This window comes from Struthio camelus, chromosome 5 (genome assembly GCF_040807025.1).
Source record: "Struthio camelus isolate bStrCam1 chromosome 5, bStrCam1.hap1, whole genome shotgun sequence".
Taxonomy (NCBI): domain Eukaryota; kingdom Metazoa; phylum Chordata; class Aves; order Struthioniformes; family Struthionidae; genus Struthio; species Struthio camelus.
The window spans coordinates 39,477,676-39,498,184 of NC_090946.1; the positions used below are offsets into that span (position 1 = coordinate 39,477,676).

At 43.4% G+C, this 20,509-nt stretch overlaps 1 protein-coding gene across 1 annotated transcript in view; it reads right to left on the reverse strand.

The window, feature by feature from the left end:
* Positions 1-20,509, reverse strand: part of CSTPP1 (centriolar satellite-associated tubulin polyglutamylase complex regulator 1) — an 85,179-nt gene that overhangs the window by 1,787 nt on the left and 62,883 nt on the right. The window contains exons 4-7 of the mRNA XM_068945776.1: positions 12,965-13,049; positions 7,343-7,428; positions 4,522-4,717; positions 2,825-2,934 (exon numbers count right to left, since the gene is read on the reverse strand). Of these exons, the coding sequence (XP_068801877.1) occupies positions 2,825-2,934; positions 4,522-4,717; positions 7,343-7,428; positions 12,965-13,049 (477 nt within the window). The remainder of the gene's footprint in view (positions 1-2,824; positions 2,935-4,521; positions 4,718-7,342; positions 7,429-12,964; positions 13,050-20,509) is intronic.

The window sequence follows — 20,509 nt, forward strand, 5'->3', positions numbered from 1 at the left end:
TGCCACCTGCCTTTCTACTGCACTGAACTTGGGAATCAAAACGCTCCGTGGACATAAAACTACTGGAATTCAGGAGGGTGAGGCCTGACCCTGCTGCACATCAGGTCAACAGGAGTAAGTGTAGGTGGGCTACGCTCCAGTGTTGCCTGCTGTCAGGGCAAGAGAAAGGCTGGGTCAGTAATCATGTACCTTTTCTCTCAGCATAAGGCCAGCATGCTCCTTTTCATGTTTACCAGGGCTGATACCCTATGCAGGATGGAGGACAGGGGTGTACTTTAGGCCTGGGACAGCTGGTTGATCATTGCTGCCATTCTCTGACAATGGCAGTGGCACCTCAGGAAGAGCCCAGAAAGAAAGATGGGGCTCTTGGGAAACTCCTCCTTCCTGATCCTGTAACAAATGCCAGCTTGTGCAGGGGTCATGGGAGGGTTTCCTCAGTCAGCACAGAGATGACAGCACTTGCCTACCACAGCCTGGAGAGTGCCACTGCACAACACTGGGAAAAATATACTTGGGAATCTGTACCAACATCATCGTGGAGAATGCTTTTGGTTTTTCAGGAGACCTAGGTGCCAGACTCAGTATGGTTGGGAAAGTGCTTTATACTGCCATGCGGGGACACAAATCTGGTTTGTGGCCCTGGTATCTTGCTCCTGAAGGAGGGGCTGGGGAGCCACCTCCCTCACATCATCACAGTGGTAATCCAAAACCACCATCCATAAGTACCTAATAAACTAGAACCACTGCAGCAAACTGACTCCCTCACCTCTTCCAGTTCTGGTCTTCCCCTCCAGCAAATGAACAGCAAAGCCTGGCACTACAGGGGGTCCAGTGAAGTGTGCTAGCCTGCTTCCTCTCATGGGCTCAATTAAAACAGTATACAGCTAAAGCTTAACTTGTTTCTGCATTTGCAGAATGGAAAGTGAGGTCTCTGGGGCATGTGCATTGATTAGGAGAGTCAGTAAATAACACTTAAAGAATTCATGAATCAACAGTGACAGAGGAGCTAGGCTGCAGATTCCAATTTGCCTGACAAACTCATAACTGCTGCCCCAGCCAGAATGAGCTGCTCTTATCCCCATCCCTGTTCCTCTATGGGGACTCCTGGCTTTGTGAGGCTCCACAGAGAGTAGGCAGGCACCCTAACTGAGTGCTCCTTTGCCTCAGGCTGCTCTTGCGGAAGGGCTTTGGGAGCCTGTGATCCTCTATAGACCACAGACTATTGACATCACCCTTCAGAATCAATTAAAAGACACCAGGACAAAAATCTTCCTCTCCTTGCCAAGATGCTAGCACCTGTCAGACTTGTGGCTGCTGTCCCTCCTCTGTGAGAGGCCTCAGCAGGAGGTTGGCAGAGGGCCAGGGGACAGCCATGGTAGTGGAAAGGAAAACCTGCACACTTTGTAGATGGCACAATGAAAACTGTGGGCAGTTTTTTTTTTTTTTTTCTGCCTATCATCTGTTTTCTTTGCACTTGATTGGAAGTGGATTTTGTATGGGGAAGGAAAAAAAGACTTTGCTTGCTGCAAGCAAGCAGGGCATCACCTTCCCCAGTGAATACACTGCTTCTTAAGGGTGTTTGCAGAGGGAGCTTGCAGGGTTGTATTCATGCACCTTTGATATATAATCTCTGTGTTGTTGGGTAAGCAGCCCTGCCCCAGAGGAGCATTATCAACTTAAATGGTTTGCTGAAAGAAGGGGCTCAGCCAGGGAGAGGACACTTTTACTCTACTATGACACACATATGTGCCAAGGAACAAGTCCTCAGGCAAGGAACACCTTCTTTTCATTGTGGCTTGTCTTTGGGGCTGGCAGATACTCAGGCCTGAAGTAGAAGGGAGACAGAGCGATACAGAAAGGACCCAAAGAGACAGAAAGCCTACCCATATGGGCCAGGTGACTTGCTGGGTAGAGATGAGTGAAGCTGAGTATTGGGCCTCCATGCATTAAACATTCCTCCTGGATACAACCTTGTCAAATGCAGAGAGCCATCTCTGTTCGTCTTTGCAAGAAGAGGAGGAGGAGCACAAGCAAGGCATATGGGGGCAACATGGAATTACGAATCTGAAATACGTATGGATTCCATACTGTCCCTTGCCAATGCAATGCTTCACTCCCCTGCTCTAGAACAATATTGGCTGGCATGACATGGAAACGAGCAGTGAGATGCTGCTTGGTAATCTATCTGGTTTCCATAGCAGTTTGGTACAAAATTTGGTAGCAGTTTGTGTTTTATGGTACCATCAGATTTTCAGTTAGGCCATAGTTTAATATACTGGCAAAATCAAACTGCCTTGGGGGATGATGAGGAACAGCTGGGAAAAACTGGGCTCAGTCTGATTCTTTGAGCCAAGGAGGCAGCAGAGATTTTGGTCATAGGTGCACATTTCCCCTTCCTTTTCCTTGCAATGAGAGCGGTCACAAATTTGTGGGAGAACGAAGGAGTAAAACACAGGATGAGACTTCAATTCAGTTACTTTCTAGAGAACTTTCTGAAAGCAGTCAGCCACCTTATTTATTGCCTGACCACCTCTGTCCAACTTTAATAGCCAAACATATTAAAAAGATATTTTCTGCCATCAGCTATTAAAGAGGTAGAATATTGCTACCTTAGGGCAGCATTTCATATCTCAATTGTATTGTTCAAGAAGCTCCACAAATTCAAGCAGACACTAAGGTGCAACATTATGTCTTTGAAGTTTCATCCATCACCAAAAAGATGAAAAAAATGTTTCCTCACTCTCTTCCTGACAATGTAAAATCCAAGGCAAAGAAACATAAAATGACTGAAAATCTAGAGCCATACCACTCACAGGAGACTTACCTAGGGCTCTGTTGATCCCCTGATGCTTTGCAAGTGCCATAAGGAATCCATAGAAGGTCAGCCTTTGTGCACTACTGAGCATTTCCTTCACAAGAGCAGAAGGTGGACAGCTTGGAAAAGAGGGACAAAGAGGTCATCTGGTCTTTAAAATTATAAACTTTTTTCCAAGACCCAGCCCAAACCTGAGAAATAAGCCCATTTACCTCTTTTAAGGCTGCCAGGCTGCCCCTATTCAGTTTAAGACAGCCACCAGCGTGCATATTTAGCTTTGTATCTGCTCTCAGTTTGCTAAACAAGACTTTAGCACTGGGGTGTGTCCCTAAGAGCAGTCTTACCTTCCTCTGTTCCAAGGCCAGGGAGAAAAGCCTGGATCCATACAGAGGCATATGCACCCCAACTATTAGCAGGTTCTTCCAAAAACCAAGTGAAAAGTCCTTTCTTTAGAGGACAACAAAACTTAATGAGAGTACTGTTGTTGTTATCACCCTTTTATCAGTGATGGTTATCCAAGGGGCAAGAAACCTTCTCCAATGACAGACTAAGTACATCACAAAACATAGTTAAGCGGGGACTATAATTCACATGTCCCCTTCTTCTATGCTCACCCTTATCTTTTGCCCTGACTTCTGGGCAATATCATCATACTAATTCTTCCTCTTGTCAAATACTCTTTAAAGGATTTCATGCAAAATGGAAATGCCTCATTAAGAGGACGTGAAAGCGCTGAATAGTCCATGGCCTACTGGCTGGAGCACTCCTAGGAGACGTGGGTGTGGGCTGGTGATCCCTGAGGCAAAGGTGGTTACCAAAGCCTGGCTGAGCATCGAGCTACCGGATGAAGGACTGGGAACGGATGAAGGACTGGGAACGGCTCTCCTCACAGTGCCGTATAGACCCTCACCTACCAGAAGTGCTCAAACTATTCTTTCCTGCAGAAACTTTTGTTTTCCAGGGATGCGGAGCTTTTGTTATTTAGAACAACCAAAAAACCTGGCATCTCTAGGCTTAGATGCTTACAGCAGTTCAACAATGGTTCTGTGGATCACAAACTTGGATTCAGGCACCTAAAGCAGGAATCAGGTGGGACTTGTGTCTTGAATCTTTTTGTGGATCTAGCCCATGACCTAGCAGGGCATCTGCTTGCTACCTGCAAGAATCTATGACGAACATATCTGTCAAAATTATTACAATAAGGTCTGGTGTTGCTTGCCCTTGCTGAACTAAGGCTAGTCTTGTGGCTGGGCTCTATGACCGAAAACCAGCTCCATTTGAGGCTCAAGTACAGACTAGTAGTGTGATCTTATACAGGTGCATAGGCTGCAAACTCCATCCACCCTAGCGTGCCTTTCCTAAACTTCAATGTCCAGGTACACAGTTGCATTTATCTCCTCTAGTTAACTCATGATGGTTGATGAACATCTCCTTGCTGAAGGTGCCAATGCAGAAGTGAGAAGGCAAACAGATCCTCAAATCAACCTTTTACCTCAAGAATCAGCCCATTTTTCATAAGTCCATGAAATTGGTTTTTTTCTTCCAGTTACAGCTGTTTGGCTATGATCTCTCCCTTCATATTTCTCCAATGAGATCTACATGGGAGTCACAGCTTGTTCAAAGTTGTGTACCTTTTCATAGCTCCAACCTGATAAGAGTCTCCAAAGGCACAGGCTTCAAAACTGTGTTTTGGGGCCCATTCGTACCTGTATTTTGATCTGTCACACAAGGACTCTAGGCATTGGTAGAAGAGAGATGCCTCTACCCCGTCGAGTGGGCTGCAGTCATTCGGAGGCTGCCGCTGCCGATGTTGCCCAGAGGATGATGTTGGCACAATCACAGTGTTTGGACTCTTACCAGCCAATAGATCTTGATAAATGGCAGCCACACTTTCCAGGAACTCTGAAAAAACAGAACGTGACTTACAACATAAGGCTGTAATACCAGAAAAGCATGCTCCTGACCTACCAGACCCGGGATTAAATTGTCATTCCCTGCTCTGTGTTGTATATAAGGTTAATAGGAAATGAATGAAGCACATCACTAAGGTGTCCTACAAACTCAGATCAGATATTATGCGAGCACATGTGCTACAAACAGACATTTCCATGTATGTTGCTGGCTTTTCTACCAGGATGATTATGAGAAACCACTGACTCTGGTGAACTTCCTCTAAAGCGAACAGAAGCTAGAACATGGATAAAAGAGTGGAGTGTGAAAGCTAATGTCAGACACTAAACTAGTGTGCAAAAACTCACAAGTCTTCCTTCTCCATCTATTGCCACTGAGTGAGACTCATCCAAGTCAGGAACAAAATGCATGGAACTGCAAGGGGAGCAAAGGGACCAAGCTAGTCAGGGCTCCAGGCTGTACCCCAGCTTGTTTCCATGCTGCTCCAAAGTAAATATAACATGGGATCTAAAGGAAGGGCCAGGGCAGGTCAGGGCTAGAATTGGCAGAAAGCCTCTCCCCAGGCTCCTCATACTACCCACTGTTTACTGCAAGAGTCTAATTTTAAACAAGTTTGTTTATGGATGTGGTCAGCAGTTTACAAATCTAGACTCCACTTGGAGTGGTTTGCATGTGTGTGGGTTGGTGGGAGAGCGTATGACAGGCTGTGTGTGTATGCTGTGCCTGGGGAGTAGGGCTGGGTTGGGATGTTTGAGCGTGTGTACACAAGGGTGGATTTGTGTGGACTCCAGTGGCATAGAAGTCCCAGGTGAATGGAAGTGTGATGATGTTTGTGAGGTGGGTGGAGAGGAAAGGAGGGATGTGTCTGTGGGCCCTGAGGCTGAGGTTCTGTAGCTCAGTGGAAATATGTGTTGTATCAGAGAAAAACTTTCCAAACACATCTTCTGTCCCCAGCTTAGGGTGCTGCAAGTCTGGTTCTGCCCAACCCAAACCCACTATTATGAACTGTTTTTCTTTGATGGCTTGTTATGGATAATGTTAGGATATGTACAGGGGAGTTACAGGGGAAGTATATGCAGGGAAGAACTGAGAAAAAGAGATGTTTATATTAGGGATAGTGGCTGACTGACTGCTAGAAAGATGGGAATTGACAGGTTGGATCAGATCAGCAGGCCACCCAAGTCTACCTTCTAACCACAGACTATGCTCCAACACAGCTTCTACCCAGTGTCTCTCAGTATTATAGATCTGGCCCCTGGTGCCTGATTGAAGCCAAGATATGTCCATCAGAGGGAGCTATCAGTGTGATCGGACAGAAATCCGTGAGCCTATGTTGCCTTTGGGAAGTGCGCTGTGCACTGAGACTAGTTAAGTGAGACCCCAGCAGTTCCGGATGCTGGGGATCGTATCTATCTCTAATAGGACTTAAACAGCCATTACTGTTGGGGGAGGGGGCCCAGCTCTGCTCATTCAACTTTCCAGGGGAAACGCTTCCCTCTTCTTCCCCACTTAAGCTGTTGCCTGAATCAGGCAGTGCCTTTCCTCAGCCAGATCCTCAGGGAGCTATGACAAACAGGCCAGCTTCTTTTAAAGCAATCTCCATATACAGAACAAGCACCTTAATATTTATCTTTCTCTCCTTCTCTTCTGCCCTTTAGTTTAAAAATACCGGGGACTTTTACAGATGTATATGTGTGTGTGTGTGTGTACATATACACCCACAAGCTAACATTATTTGATTTGTACTTTTCTTGTCAAGAATTTTTTAAAAAGTACTCCATCTAGTTAAAATTCAAACAACTGGGAGGGGTAGAATATAATAAAAGACAAATGATGTGAAGAGGGTAGATAGGGATTAACTGTTCATTTTCTCTTCCAACTAGGGGCCATCAAATCGAACAAGAGAAGCAGTTTGTTGTGGGACAGGTGGCAAAGCTGTGCAACTCCTTGCCAAAAAGTGCTGTGGAGGTTAAAAGTTTATTTGATTTCAAGGGGAGGCTGGACAAGTTCACAGTGGAGAAATCCACTATAGGTTCCTAAATCCATAGGAGCTATCCCCAGTTCAAAAAATCTTTGAGCTGGAAACAGCTGCTGGTTGGGAGAGCTTTAGGGGGAAGTATTGTGTACATTTGCCCAGTTCCTCCTCTTCTCTCGGTACCAGCTCCTGGTCCGTGTTGGGGACAGAACAGTGGGCTAGGTTTGTGTTGGGCTATTTTTATCCTATCTCTTGCAGGGGCCAATACTTCAAAGACAGACGCTCTGTATTAAGGAGATATGGAAAAAGTTGTTCCTAGTAAAAGTAATTGTTAGGTGCACTAGATAAAGCTGGAGATTTAAGTATCAAGGCACTCTAAAATATATACATGCACAATCCATAACAATTACGGACATCTTGTCACTCATACCGGTCTGGAACCTCCTTATGAAGCCTGCTAAGCTCTTGACTTCAGCGATATCTTGTGTCAGTGGGTTCCATTATCTACATATATTCATGTAGATATGTGAAAAAACATCTCCTTATCAGTTTCAAAAAAGTACAGGGATATGGAAGCCTTGAGGCTGTAACATGGGACAAGTTATGGCAAGGGGAGAAGTCAGCAGCTTCCCAGCATTTACCTGAGTAGTAGAATTGGATCTGGAAGGCAAAGAGGAAGTCAGAAAAAGACATCAGGCAATCCATAGCGTCATCCATCAGCACAATCCTAGGAATAAGATGAGAGAAACGGTTTAGCAGCTGCACAAGAACTGCAACCAAACTGGTCTACAACCAGAAATTCCATCTCTAGAGAAAGTGCAGCTAGGGAGCTATGTGCTCCTGAGGACTACTAGATATTGGGCCCAGTGGAAGAGATTAGCACAGAGGAGTGGGAACAGGAGCATCAGGGTGGATATGGACATGCTGATATCAGATGAAAGCAGCTTGAGAACTTGCAGTCAGGAGAAGATCCTGAATGGCAGTGCTGTCGCACACTTCAGCTATGGTGTGAATGCAGCAAGAGGTATGTCAAATATTCAAAGCCCAGTGGACATAATGGAATGGACACGGGCAAACACAAAGGTTTGAAACACTGCAAGGCTGATTCAACTGGCAATATAAAGAGGAACTGTCCTAAAAACAAGAGAGTTAAAATAGCAGGAAAGTGGTGTAAGCAGAAGGAGAATTATGCCATTCCTCTATATAATACAGTTCAGTAAAGTGGACTACTTTGAAATTCATGGGAATGACAATAGTTATTAACTCCCAATCTAAGGTCAAACAAACTTCACTTGATTAAAGAGGAAATAATGTGAGTTATCTTTTGCACTAACAATCACCTTCCTAACTACACACTGCGCACATGAATGTGCTATCCTCTATTCCTGATGAAAAAATTAGTCTCTTTGTAGATATTATCAGCTCAAATCAAATTTCATGGAGATTGAAAACTTCTTGGACCAGAGGCAATGTCTTCATTCTCTCTGTTAAGCCCTAGGTAGATCCATAGGCACCCCTATTTCGAAGTACACTTCATGAATACATATCATATCAACTAAAGGCCATAAAGATGAAGCAGAAGTGATAGCAAAGTCCAGCCCCTCCTTTCAGGAGAAAACCCTGGATTTCAGAACTAAGTTAGGGCAAAAGTTTTCATTAAAGTGACAACAATCACAGTGACTCTGGTCATTGCTACTACATAAGGATGAAAAGGTCAGACTCTGAAGTGGGGAACTTCAGCTCATCAAGGAGATCTCAGACAGGAAACCAAAAGGAAACACTCAGCTTTGACAGGAAAGAAGAAAATCTTCAGAGGATGCTAAAGGACTCACAATTTGGTACCACCTCTCAACTCTGTGTTTTTTATAGACCATCAAGCAATTTTAAGCAGGAGCAGGCCTCCTGACCCTATACAGTCAATATATGGCATATCTGGTCATATGAGAAGGATTACCTATTCATTATAGCCAAAGTATGGGTCATCTAGCAGGGCACCTTTGAACACGGGGCCCATTGCAATCCATGAACCAATTCCTGCAGCATCAATGGTCAAGAGACACTGGTGGGGAAACACTGCTCTGTCTCATGGAAAAGGCTCCAGGAAGCTGTGTGGGAGGCTGACCTAGAAGAGCTATAGGATCTTTCAAGAGGCTTCCTTCCCTGCCACTCAGACCAGTTCTGTTCACTGTGGCAAAATCAAGCATGCAGAGCAGCTTGAATTAATTATCTCAAAGAAGAAAGACTGGGGCTAAGAGGGTACCCAGGAGAAAAGCTAGTATTTAAAACAAAACCCTTTGAAGATGTCAAGTGCTTCTGATTTATTTATTATGTTCCAGAAGCCTCCTCCTCCTCCTGTCTAAAGAAGCAGTAGCTTCAGTTCTTAATTCTCACTAATAAGCATGTTACTGAGATTGTTAGTGGCCACATCAAGGAAACGGCTTTGAAGCTGGCAGGCAGAGCATCTTCATCTCTCAGGCAATATTGCTCAGCCACTGGCATTTCCAACTGCTTTTTAAGCACTGGAAATGCTATGGGCCACATCACTGAGAAGCAGCACTCTCTCCTTTGAAATAATGGTCTGTCCCCCAGATACCCTCAAAGCACAAGCTCCAAAGCTTTTGCCAGTGGATTTCTCCATCCTGGAGAAGCAGGAGAACAGCAGTGGGGGAGTTTTTCATGCGTTTGCTTGGTGGAGAGTCAATATTACATCACCTACATGGCAATCAACTCATTTCACTTGTTAAATCTGCAGCTATGGTCAATGCCTGCGCTCTGCAACATCAAGTCCCACTTTCCTCCTTACAGAAGGGCAGCAGAGAGCCTGTAAAGAGGATCGTACAGCCTGTGTGTGACAGGAAAGTGTCTAACTAGAAGCAGGTGCACTCCGGTGCTGGGTTACTGACTCCACTTGGCCCAGGAGTCTGCACTCCGGAGATGTTGAGAAATCTTTAAATCCAGCACAATCATTTAGGAGGAGACTGGCTGCAGCTGGCTATTTCCTCATGTAGCCACCTAACCGCACAGCCAGGGAAGCTGGGAGAGCATCATATGCAACATATCTGCACCTTTTCCCTGAAATGTCTGTCAAGGGGAGAGTCTTAGCCATGAGCTGTCTGTAACCCAGGCAACAAGACCCAAACTGAGGACCAACTCTGACAGTCTTAAGCTGGGACTCAAAGTGAGTTCACCAGGTAGCTGATATTTCAAGAGATCCTTTATTCATTCTTTCTTGTCAGAATTAAGCTTTAAGCCCTCAGGGGCACAGACTTATTTACAAGGTTAGTACCCAGCATGCAGTGAATAATGAAAATCAAGGAGAAACTATGGAAAGGGTTGAAGAAAGATGCCTACACTTGAGGGACTCTGGTAAGGGTGTAGTGGTCTTTCAGGGTTCAAGTGGGTTTGGCTGGCAGGAAAGCCTCGCTACTGTGCCAGTGGGGACATTTTATGATCTGCTGACTGAGGCTAAAATCGCAGAAACCCAGACTAGAGAGGAAGTCCCTAGGACAAACTCTAGACCAGGCAAGTTGAAAGGACTTTTACTGTTCTCTGCTACCGTTAAGGGCTAACAGACACAATGTGCCTTAAGGCCAGGATGGCTCAAATGGTTCTCCAAGGACTTGGTTTGTTTACTGATATACAGAGGCAAAAATGAATGGGATATACAAAAAGAGCAGCATCTGAACTCTCAGGCACAGATTTAACAAGAGAGGTACAGAGACTTTCAAGCCCCACTTCCATTAGCACAGATCAGTGCAACATGAGCTCCCATATCATGTAAAGCAGCATGGGAACTGTTAACTACTCAGCTCCTCCGAGTCAAATGCAGGCAGTGAGTTGTGTTTCTGTTACAAGAGGGAAGTTAGCACTTAGCTACAGAGCCTGATGGCATCAAACCAGAAAAATCCCTTCTTTCTCTGTCCTTCTGCAATTTCAAGATTCAGAAAGCCAGAAGGTATCTCTGAAGATTAAAGGTCACTCTGAAGATTAAAATCTTCAATCTGCTAGTGGCTAAGGCCTCCTGAGGGAAAAAAAAAAGTCCAAGGAAACTCACAGAGACATATAGCCTGGTTCTTTTTTGGGTATGACCTGTGCATTCACATGGCATCTGAAACAGAAAAATGGAGCTTTCAGTTGTAATACTAATAAAAACTATACTGCTGTTGCCTCTGCTCTTCTGCCCTGACATTTCCTGGTCTTATTCCCTTCCAGTGTTTGTTATCAGTGCATAGCAACAGCTCCTGGGCGAGCGGAGTGCACTGTGCTGTGAGATCATCTCAGTCAAGCAGCACTGAGACTACAACTGAGGCAGTTCTCGTCCTACGAGTGCCAATAATTCCACAGGTCCTGGCTATACCAGTGAAGGCTGTGGCTGATCCTGCCACTACTTTATTCCCTTCCTTTCCCACAGCAAATTAACAACAAAATTGTCTGGGGTGTGCAGAATGAAGGAGGAGCAATGTCCTCAGGTCTGCATGTGACACTCATGCTCTGCAAAGAATCAGCCAACCAGTGCTAGAAAACAGCCTACAGAGTTCACCTTTCTAGCTGGCAGGAACCAAGGAGGACAATAGGAAGTGGGAACTAGAGTAAGTACCAGTATGGGACAAGAAAGAGGAAAAGAGAGAGAGCAAGAAATGGAAGGAAAGAGGAGGATGTTTTAGAAGTATGACAACTTTTATTAAAATTGCTCAACCGGATTAGTTTGTAACAGAATAATAGCAATGTGTAAGTATATCTCTAGCCAGCCAAAAGTAGGAATGAGGTCATCCCCACCTGAGCTTGGGTGCCTCAGACAGAGATCTCATTTCTATCTAACACCTGCTCCCAAAGCCTGCTTGTCTGTCTCTAAGGCACACACACAACAGTGCAGCAGGCCCCTGAATGGGGCCTCTAGTTTACAACAGCTTTGTGGATTAAATTCCTTGACACAAACATCATAACATGCGTAGATATGCTGAAGTCTCCTTTCCCGCTCCATCACAAATTCCTGCTCAGCTCAGCTGGAACCCTATGAAATGCACACCAGCGCACGGGACTTGTGCTTTTGTACCTCCATGAAAGGAAGCAGCAGATATATTCCTGCTACAAGGTTAGCATTCTTTCTTAGTCTGGCATTGGAGGCCAAGGAACTGAGCTCTGTGGAGACCAAAAAGCCCGCTGAAGAGCAAGAGGGAAAAGCAGCACTCAGCTTTTCATTTTACTTGAACCTACACAGCCGTAACTGCAGTTCAGTTGGGACAGCAGCATATAGGGGCAAGAGAGAAATTCAAAGAATCAACTGAGTGGAAGTACTTGTGGATGGTAGCACTTTTGTTTTACACTCTCCTTTTGAAATATAATTTTCATGGGACCCTGATACTGAAGAAACATGACAATGATAAACAAAAAATGAGGACCTCTTCATGTTCAGGCCATGAACAACACAGGCAGCAGCTAATATCCTGATCGTGCACCTAGACCCCGCTTCCAAAGATCATATCTAGGTTTATGAAAAAGTTTAGTTTCTATGCCCCCACTGCTGAGACGGCTGGGAATGAGATTATTTATTCAGTAATCTTACTGTGATTATACATATGTGAATGTGAACCAACCACCCCCCCCCACAAACAGATGCATATATACCTTATTACATTTTCACTATCAGATGGTTAATAATCAACTATCTTGGCTGGACTGGAATCAGCAAGCGCTATCAGTAAAAAAGTTCTATATCACATTATCAGTGCCCTGAGCCATCTATCTGCTTTAGACCTTGTCTAGATTAAAATAAAATTTGAAACAGATTAGCTACCATGTGCAGCCTGTGACACAATGTTCTTAGCTAACATACTTTAAAACACTGTGGCAATGCTTCAGCGGTTAGCACCTTTAAAATGTGATCAACCATAGGAAGCTAGAGTGGGAGGGAACACATAAAGATGGTAAACATTATTTTAAAAAGAGTTTAAAATCACATCAGTTGAAAACATGTTGGCTAACATTCTTTTATTTGCAACTCATCTTCTGAGCCTAGACAAAGCCAGCAGTATCATTCTTCATATATTTAACACTGCACTGATATTTCAGTCCCTGTATACCTTAAATATACACTCTTTCTCATTGCTAGAAAAACACCCTGTTTCTAACCTCAATTTATGTTATCTTTTTCCCCAAAATCTTTATAGCTGAATGTCCCTGTCCATATGTTTGCCCGCAGATGTAGTTTCTAAGCCCATGGGTGTAGGAGTGATCTTGCCTTAAAAGAGTAGATGAGGACTCACCTTGCTGCCTTCTGAGTGAGTTCCATGGGGAAGTCAGGGCAGAGCAGCTGCAGCAAGCAGTGGTATTCCTGTGCTGTTAGCAAATCTGCAGGAAAAAACAGGTGAGAATATCACCATCCTTTTACAGGTTGTTCCCTCCCCTTGCTTGCTCTCTAGGGAAAGAGCTCCTATTCTCTTCATGAGTCAGGGATACAAATCAAGTAAACTGGGTACTAACTGGGTACTAACAACAATAAAACTGCTATCCTACTGCCTAGGCCCTCAGAGCTGGGCTGTTCCCATGGAGTTTCCAGCAAAGCAGAGCATCAGAAAGAGGCCTGATAAATTGAAAAAGCTTTTGAAGAGAATCCCACAGAGAAACTGGTAACAGGTAGTGTGATTCAGTGTGAAAAAGATGTAACCAGAATAGTTCAAGTGACAACACAGTTTCGTTCAACTTGCATATAACCATCTAGAAAAAGGAATCATTTCAAAGCTGCTTAAATTTGCTGAAATTCACTGGCATGGTGACATTCACCACAATACGCCTGAAATCCATCCCCAGGACATCTGGCAACAGTAACAAAGGCAAACAAGGTTTTGGGTTGTATATGGAAGACAACAGAGTATAAACCACAGACGTTATTACTTTGGCATTCAGTAAGGCAGCTGGATGGTCTCTTTTGGAATAATGTGTACAAATCTGGTCACTGTATTATAGGAAGCACAGAACCAAGATCCAAAAAACACAAGAAAGGCAATCAAATGACTCATGTTTTAGAGAGCTGCTTTGTGAAAGACTGGTCAAGAATGGCCTCTGTGGTTCAGCAGAAGAAGACTGAGAGGTGAATCTTAGGGAAGTTTATGGGATCCTCAGGGAATGGATACATACTGATGTCAAAAAGCACTACATGATTGTATGTTCATAGTCCAAATGGCTGTGGACTACAGTTAAGGAGAGGACTCGCCAAACAGCAGCAATTTTGCAGAACTTCTATATACAGAAGAATGCAAAGTATGGAAGAAAGAGCCAACTTTGGAAGAGGAGCCAAGCAGCAGTCAGGGAGGGAATCCAAAGGGCACAAGCACTAGGGCTGAGGTACACTACAGACCCTCCGTAGCCTTCTTTAGCCCATAAACTCCCATCCAAGTAATCAACCTTGACCCGGGTGATAGCCACAACTTCTTCATATCTCCCCAACTCCTCAAAGCCTGGCAGTCCCAAAAAAGTGAGAGAAAGGGAAAATACTGCATATTTCCCAGAAGATTTAAAGGGCAGATATGCAGCATCAAAGGAACATTTCACCCCAATACTCCACCCAGTCAAATTAATATTTTCAGCGCTGACTAAAGAAACGTTGCAGGAACACTGTCACCAAAATTAGGTTATAGACTTTACCTACATTATTAGCAAGGGAAGTGGAGGGAAGAGGGGAGAGAGCTTCTATTTTTCTCTTCAGTTCAGAAAACTCAATAGCTGAAAAACACTGTCATCAGACTCTTTTACATCATTATAGACAATCTTTAGAGTCCTTGTGCTGCTCTCAGGGGGTATTTCTATCTCCTCATGAAGCACCAGGGAATGAGGTTTAGTATCATACTACAAACAGGTTATTTTGGAATGTTCATTAGAAAGATTTTGCTTGGTCTGAAGAAGCCAACTCCACAATTAGAAATCTGCTATAACATAAGGAAGGGCCAGTCTACGCAGAAATACAATACCATTGCATGGGTTTGTGCAAACTGTTCTACTGCAGGGATAAATACATTGGAATGTCTTTTTATCCAAAATGTGAATGCTGAGCTAATTTCATTTCTATGACTACACTGAAATTCCAAATGTGAGTAGTCTTGAAGAATATGGAGGGCACTGTGACTTTTTTTGTATTGTCACTTCTTACCATAACACGATTCAGAGGCTGCTCTCCATTGCAGAGACTACTTTGAGTATCTGAGCTCAGGTTAATGATGGTATTCAGTAGAATGGTGGGATTTTCTCCTGCAGCATCAGCTAATCAGTTCCGTGAACGTCATCAAGGAAAGTATCACTGAGTTTTATGTATAATCACAAAAGGAGGTTATTGGAAGAGTCCCAGTTATCGTGAGCTGGAAGATGCCTATTGTTTTACTCATTTCCCAGCCTAATACCGGCTCACTACTTGTCTTTCATGAATCAACATGGAGGAAGGAGAATTATCTTCTTCTGTGCTATTTTATTTGATCAATGTTCATTTATAGCCACAGAGACTTTGGCCCAAAGTTCCCAAAGAAGATATTTTATCCTATAACATACGTGCAGTCTTCATAAAATCATTCTCAACAGACTCAGCATAGGAAGCAGGGTACAGGAAGCCAGAGGTGTTAGGCATAAAAAGGCTCTTTGGAAACGTACCCTTTCTCCTTAAGGAAGAGGATAGTGTGAGCCTCTAATAGTTACTCTTAAAAGCTTCCTAAATCAAGGTTTGAATAATGCTAGTCATTAAACTCATAGTCTTTGTCTAAAAATACTACACCTTGGTCTGAAGGAATGGCATGATTTGGAAGCCAATATTCAACTTAAATTTCTGCTTTGCTTAATTTCAAATTCCTATTTATGCTTCCTTATACCTCTTGCTCGCCATTATTTTTGCCTTTCATTTGTCAGCAGGTCACTATAATAACCCTTTCTTCGTGCTCTATCTTAGTCAATCTATTTAACTGTTAAATCTATTTATTTAAAGTTAAATCCGTTTATCTTACCCTCTAAATCCCTCCCTACATAGCTCAGTCATTTCTGTTGCTCTGCTTTGAACACCTTTAGATTTTCCTGTGAGGTAGTTTTCCTGTAGTGTGGTGTCCAGCACCAGTGTACAAAGCATCCCTCAGGCATTCAGAACAGAAATGTATCTAGGAGGATAATTTGTGCACTTTCAGTAGCAAAACCCCTTTTCATGAATTCTGAATGTTAGCCTCCTCTTATCTTCCCCTGAAGTTGAAGGAGCAAGGGTAGGAGGAGGTTTCCTGAGAAACTTGGGCTTTGCTCACAAGCCTCTGTCAGTGTTCTGGACGAAAGCAGCTTAAGGGGTAACTGGGCCCTAATTAAGCATCACTTCTGAGGCATAAATAGAGATCTCTCACTTGCTGGAATGAAGACATTTAAAAAAACTTAATAATTCTTTATGTTGTCTTCTTCTCCTTCCTCTTTCTACCAAGTGACAGCATTGTCCTTACTTCTCCATTGCAAATCCATGAGGCAACATACAGCAAAAGCAGGAGTCGCTCAAAAGGACTCTGAGAAATGCTGGCAGAGATCCTCTCCAGCTAGCACATCAGAGGGTCAGCAAGAATGAAGAATTAATTACAGTCAGAATTTCAGAATTTCAGTCTTTGAGCAAATGGCCTACTTAGACAGGAAGTGCACACACAGATGAAGTGCAAAGAAGTTCCTTCTGTAAATAAAGCTCTTTGCTTCTTATATCTGGAGAAAGGGCACCCTCAAATGAGTCATCAAAGACTCTCTTAGACCATAACACAACTCAGCCTGTAGACACCCCAGGCATCTGACCAATAAATCCTAACAATTTCTCAGGCTACGGACGGGTACCTATTACACAGGAAGGGGATCGCCGCAGACCTTAGGAGGTGTCTACAGCTTGCTGTGATGACTGTTTTCCTATTCCCTACAGCAGGGTCAGTGAAGACCATGCAGAAAATTACATTTGCCCATGCACCATATTGTCTGCCAAGAGCTGCTTGGAATAAACAAGGGCAGTTTTGGTGCATGACCACATTGCTCCTTCCTGTCTCCAGGCCACAGCTGAGTAAATAGTGTTCAATGCTGCATGATGAAGAAAGAAAGAAAAGAAGAAAGGTACGAGTCAGAATGAGTGAAAACTGGAATCCACAACTGCTACTTTGGTTGCTACCACAAATTACTGTATCTCAAGTTCCAGTAACAAATGAAGCAAATCACAGAGTTTAAACCTGACCCCATAGCACAGGGCAGTGAGCTATAAGCACTCTACCGTACTCTCACAGCAGAACAAACTTGGCCATACCGTGCGCTCAAGGGTGGAGAGAGACAGATTGCAATCTGCATGTTAACCATGTTCACATACAGCTGAACATAACACTTTGTCCTTCTTCGGCAAAATGGCTAATCTATAAATTCCAAAGTGATTTTAAAACAGCAGCCCACTGAAAAGGAGCTGGGAGGCTTAACAGAGTAAGTACAGAAAACATAGATGGTACGGCCACAGTTGCAGAGGAAGCACTTCAACTGTTCAGTCACAGTTTTTGCTGTTCTGGCCTTCAGTCTCCTGCTCAGCCTATATTCCTGCTGCTGCTGTGCTACTAGCAAAATCCAGACTGCTCTCCTCCAGGTCTCACTGCCTATGACTGTTTTATTGTCATTCAGTGAGTGCCCAAGGCAGACTCTTCCTCACACTTCAGAGACATAGTGGAGTATAACGTTTGTCCAGGTGGTACATTCTTAGAAAATAAATGCTGCTTTCTAGATAAAAATGGCCTATGTTTGAGAAATACGAAGACAGCAGCTTCATATTTCCCTAGCTTTTAAAGCACAGCTTCTTTTTACCACCTTCCTTTCCTGTTTGCATGTAACTGACAGGTGGCACCTGATGCAAACTGATGCAAACGCCAGGAACACTACAGGATGAGTTTATACCACTGTCTGTGTTGTGAATGAGGTGTGGTGTAGACATACCTGGGCTATCTGTAAAGTAGTTAACTTGGATACTGACAGCAGCCTGGTCACAGAAGTCTGGAGTTCAATGAAGGCTGTAAAATCCACCCAGGAAGCCAATAAATATTTAGGGCTTAGCCTGAATTGCAGTCATTGCTGCTGTAACTAGGCTGCTTTCAGCACAAGAGGTAGCTGTCACAGCGCTATGGCAGGTATAGATATGCCCAAAGCAGTAGGAGGATACTTACTGCAGTTGGTGTATGAAATCTGACCCCAAAAGTCACATTAGTAACTTCCTAGACATGCAAGGATTGCCTTGATGAATATGAATTAAAGTTCCCCATTCCCGTCATCATCCTCTTTAATATATATGCCCTGGGCAATGCAGCCTTTCCCTTTAGATTAGGTTAAGGCACAAAATTTCCAACAGTTGCTTTTCTGCCACACTTACGAAGTCATACAGGAGTCTTAGAGTCATAAATCAGTCTCCTGGTAAAGTAACAGAACCCTAAAAATAATCAAATATTTTTTTAAATGCTAGGAGAGTCTTTCTTAGCCTTTAGATTTTTAAGGTTTCTGGTGGTAAGTAGTATCACATCCTTAGGATTCTGTCCATATCCATGCAGGCTTGTAACATTTTAGGAAAAAAGAGAAACAAACAAATAACAACTCCCTAAAAATAAAAGTAAAGGTGTTCTTGTGTTGTCTGTAGGAGCTGCTGTTTTACAAAAAACAACTATAAACACGAGTCTTGACAATGCTGTGCCTTCACAAATCACATTTGGCTAGTGGGCCGTGCTCTGCGCATGCCTGGGTCACAAGCTACATACAGTCTAGCTTCCTCACCTCTGTACATCTAATATGAATAACAGTTTGAAAACCAAAAATATCAGGAAAAAATCCATGTATTGGATCTAAACAGTGATACACGGCCGCATAAAACCCCTTTTCTTCCTCATAAAACTCCCTTCTCTAAGACAAAAAGTTAATTTTTCCTTTTCACTTAATCATTTATAAAATTTTGCATTGAAAGGTTTTATGGGCTATCCGAAAAAGAGATGTGTTTCTGTTACTTGGGGAGGGTTGTTTAAACAAGAGATTGAAAGAAAATAAAAACATTCAAGTGTTGTTTCTTTGACTAATTTGCTTTTTCCACTGACAAAGAACAGATATAAAATAAACAGAAACCAGATCCAGAATGTGCATTTGTCTTCTTTTAAATATTGCTTTTTCTTGTTTTCCAAACAAGTAGAAACAGAAACAGCAGCTCATATAATTATCCCCACCATCTGAGATGGAAGGTTACATAAAGAAAAACTAAACAATAAAGAATAAGCACTCACACACTTTGCTCTTAAGTTGTATAAGCATGTGCACGTAAGATATGAATGCAGCAAGATGCATGCTGCTCTTGAAGTGTGCACAGAGCTCCCACAATGGTTAGAAAATAGTCATAAGAGCCTAGGAAAATCAGAAGAAAAGAGAGCGACACCCAACTGTTACTTCTGAATGACAGGAAAATACACTAGAAGCCAAAGACTGATTTCTGCCAGGTTAGCTCAAAAAACAACTTTTTTTTTTAAGGAAGGTTTTTTAGAAAATACTTAATAGTGGGTAATGGTCAAATCCATGCCGTGTATCAATATAAGATCCTGCGTGTCACATGGAGTCTTGGACAGAGGAAGAGACTATGTGCCTTTGTACCAGTGTCTGGCTCAATCTCACTAGACATTAATTTAAAAATTTGATTTTCTTAGTGTCAATAACTGGAGGCATTATCTCTGCCTCCCTAAAGGTACAGTTCAATAAGCAGTTGAGCTGATCTAAAACCTCACTCTCCATTGCAAGGAGGAGGTCTCACCTCTCCTTCTTCCCTCTCCCCCTGCCTTGCTGCTGGCCCCGTGGTTCTGAACCCTCCCTTGTACCAGCTCTGGCACTCAGCAGACCCCTTGCTGAGAAAATTCAACTTTTTTCCCGGGCAAGTGAATTGAAGTGGCTCACAGAAATGTCTGATGAGCGCTAGTGCAAACTAGGCTGTGTGAGAGCATGGCCATGTGCAGGGAAGAGAGAGGAAGATGGAGAGGGAGAGCAGAAATCCCCCTTTCAACAGAGGTGAGCTCAGGTAACTCCTTGCTCAAGATGTTTTAATGCTGAAAGCCCAATATGTATATAAGGCATGTCATAGGATTAATGACCCTTTTAACTAAAAGTAGGTTCAGCTCAGCTGGCTGCATCTGCACCATACCTGCTAAGACAGTTTGTGAGCACTTTGCCATCAGATAATTCTTCAGACTCAGCTTCTGCCATCCTTACTATCCAAAGCAGGCAGCCGAGTTCAAGTTACTCACAAATCCCATCTGCTCTTTCCACTGGTATCGTTCAAGCCCTTCCAAAAAGGATCTCAGGGCCCCAGGATTTTCAGGGAAGGGCCCCAGAAGACTTTTTTTCTGACACAACAGAATAACTGAAGAATGCATAGAATCCCTCACATTTGTCTCTCTGTAGGTAAATTCTTCCAGGAGGGCACTTTAAGCACTGGCTGCATCCTGGATTTCCTTTACTGACCTACGAGAATACTAGCAAAATCGTGCCAGAATCAGATCTAAGGGTGGTGTTGCAGGCAAGTAGTCTGGACAAGTAAGATGTTTTGGCCTTAAACCACTCTACAAAGGAGCATGGATGCAAACATCATACTTAATTAGGTGATTCCTGCTGATAAGTGGTAGAAAGAATCATCTTACAACATGAAAAAGAAGAAGAAAAAGAGTGACAAAGATTCAGTGAGATTGGCCCAGAACGCCCTGTGCAAGTCTCAGGACAAATATAGTGGAGAGCTAAAGCAGACTGACCTGAAAAGATCTGTTGGGGGAGTGCTGAAAGAG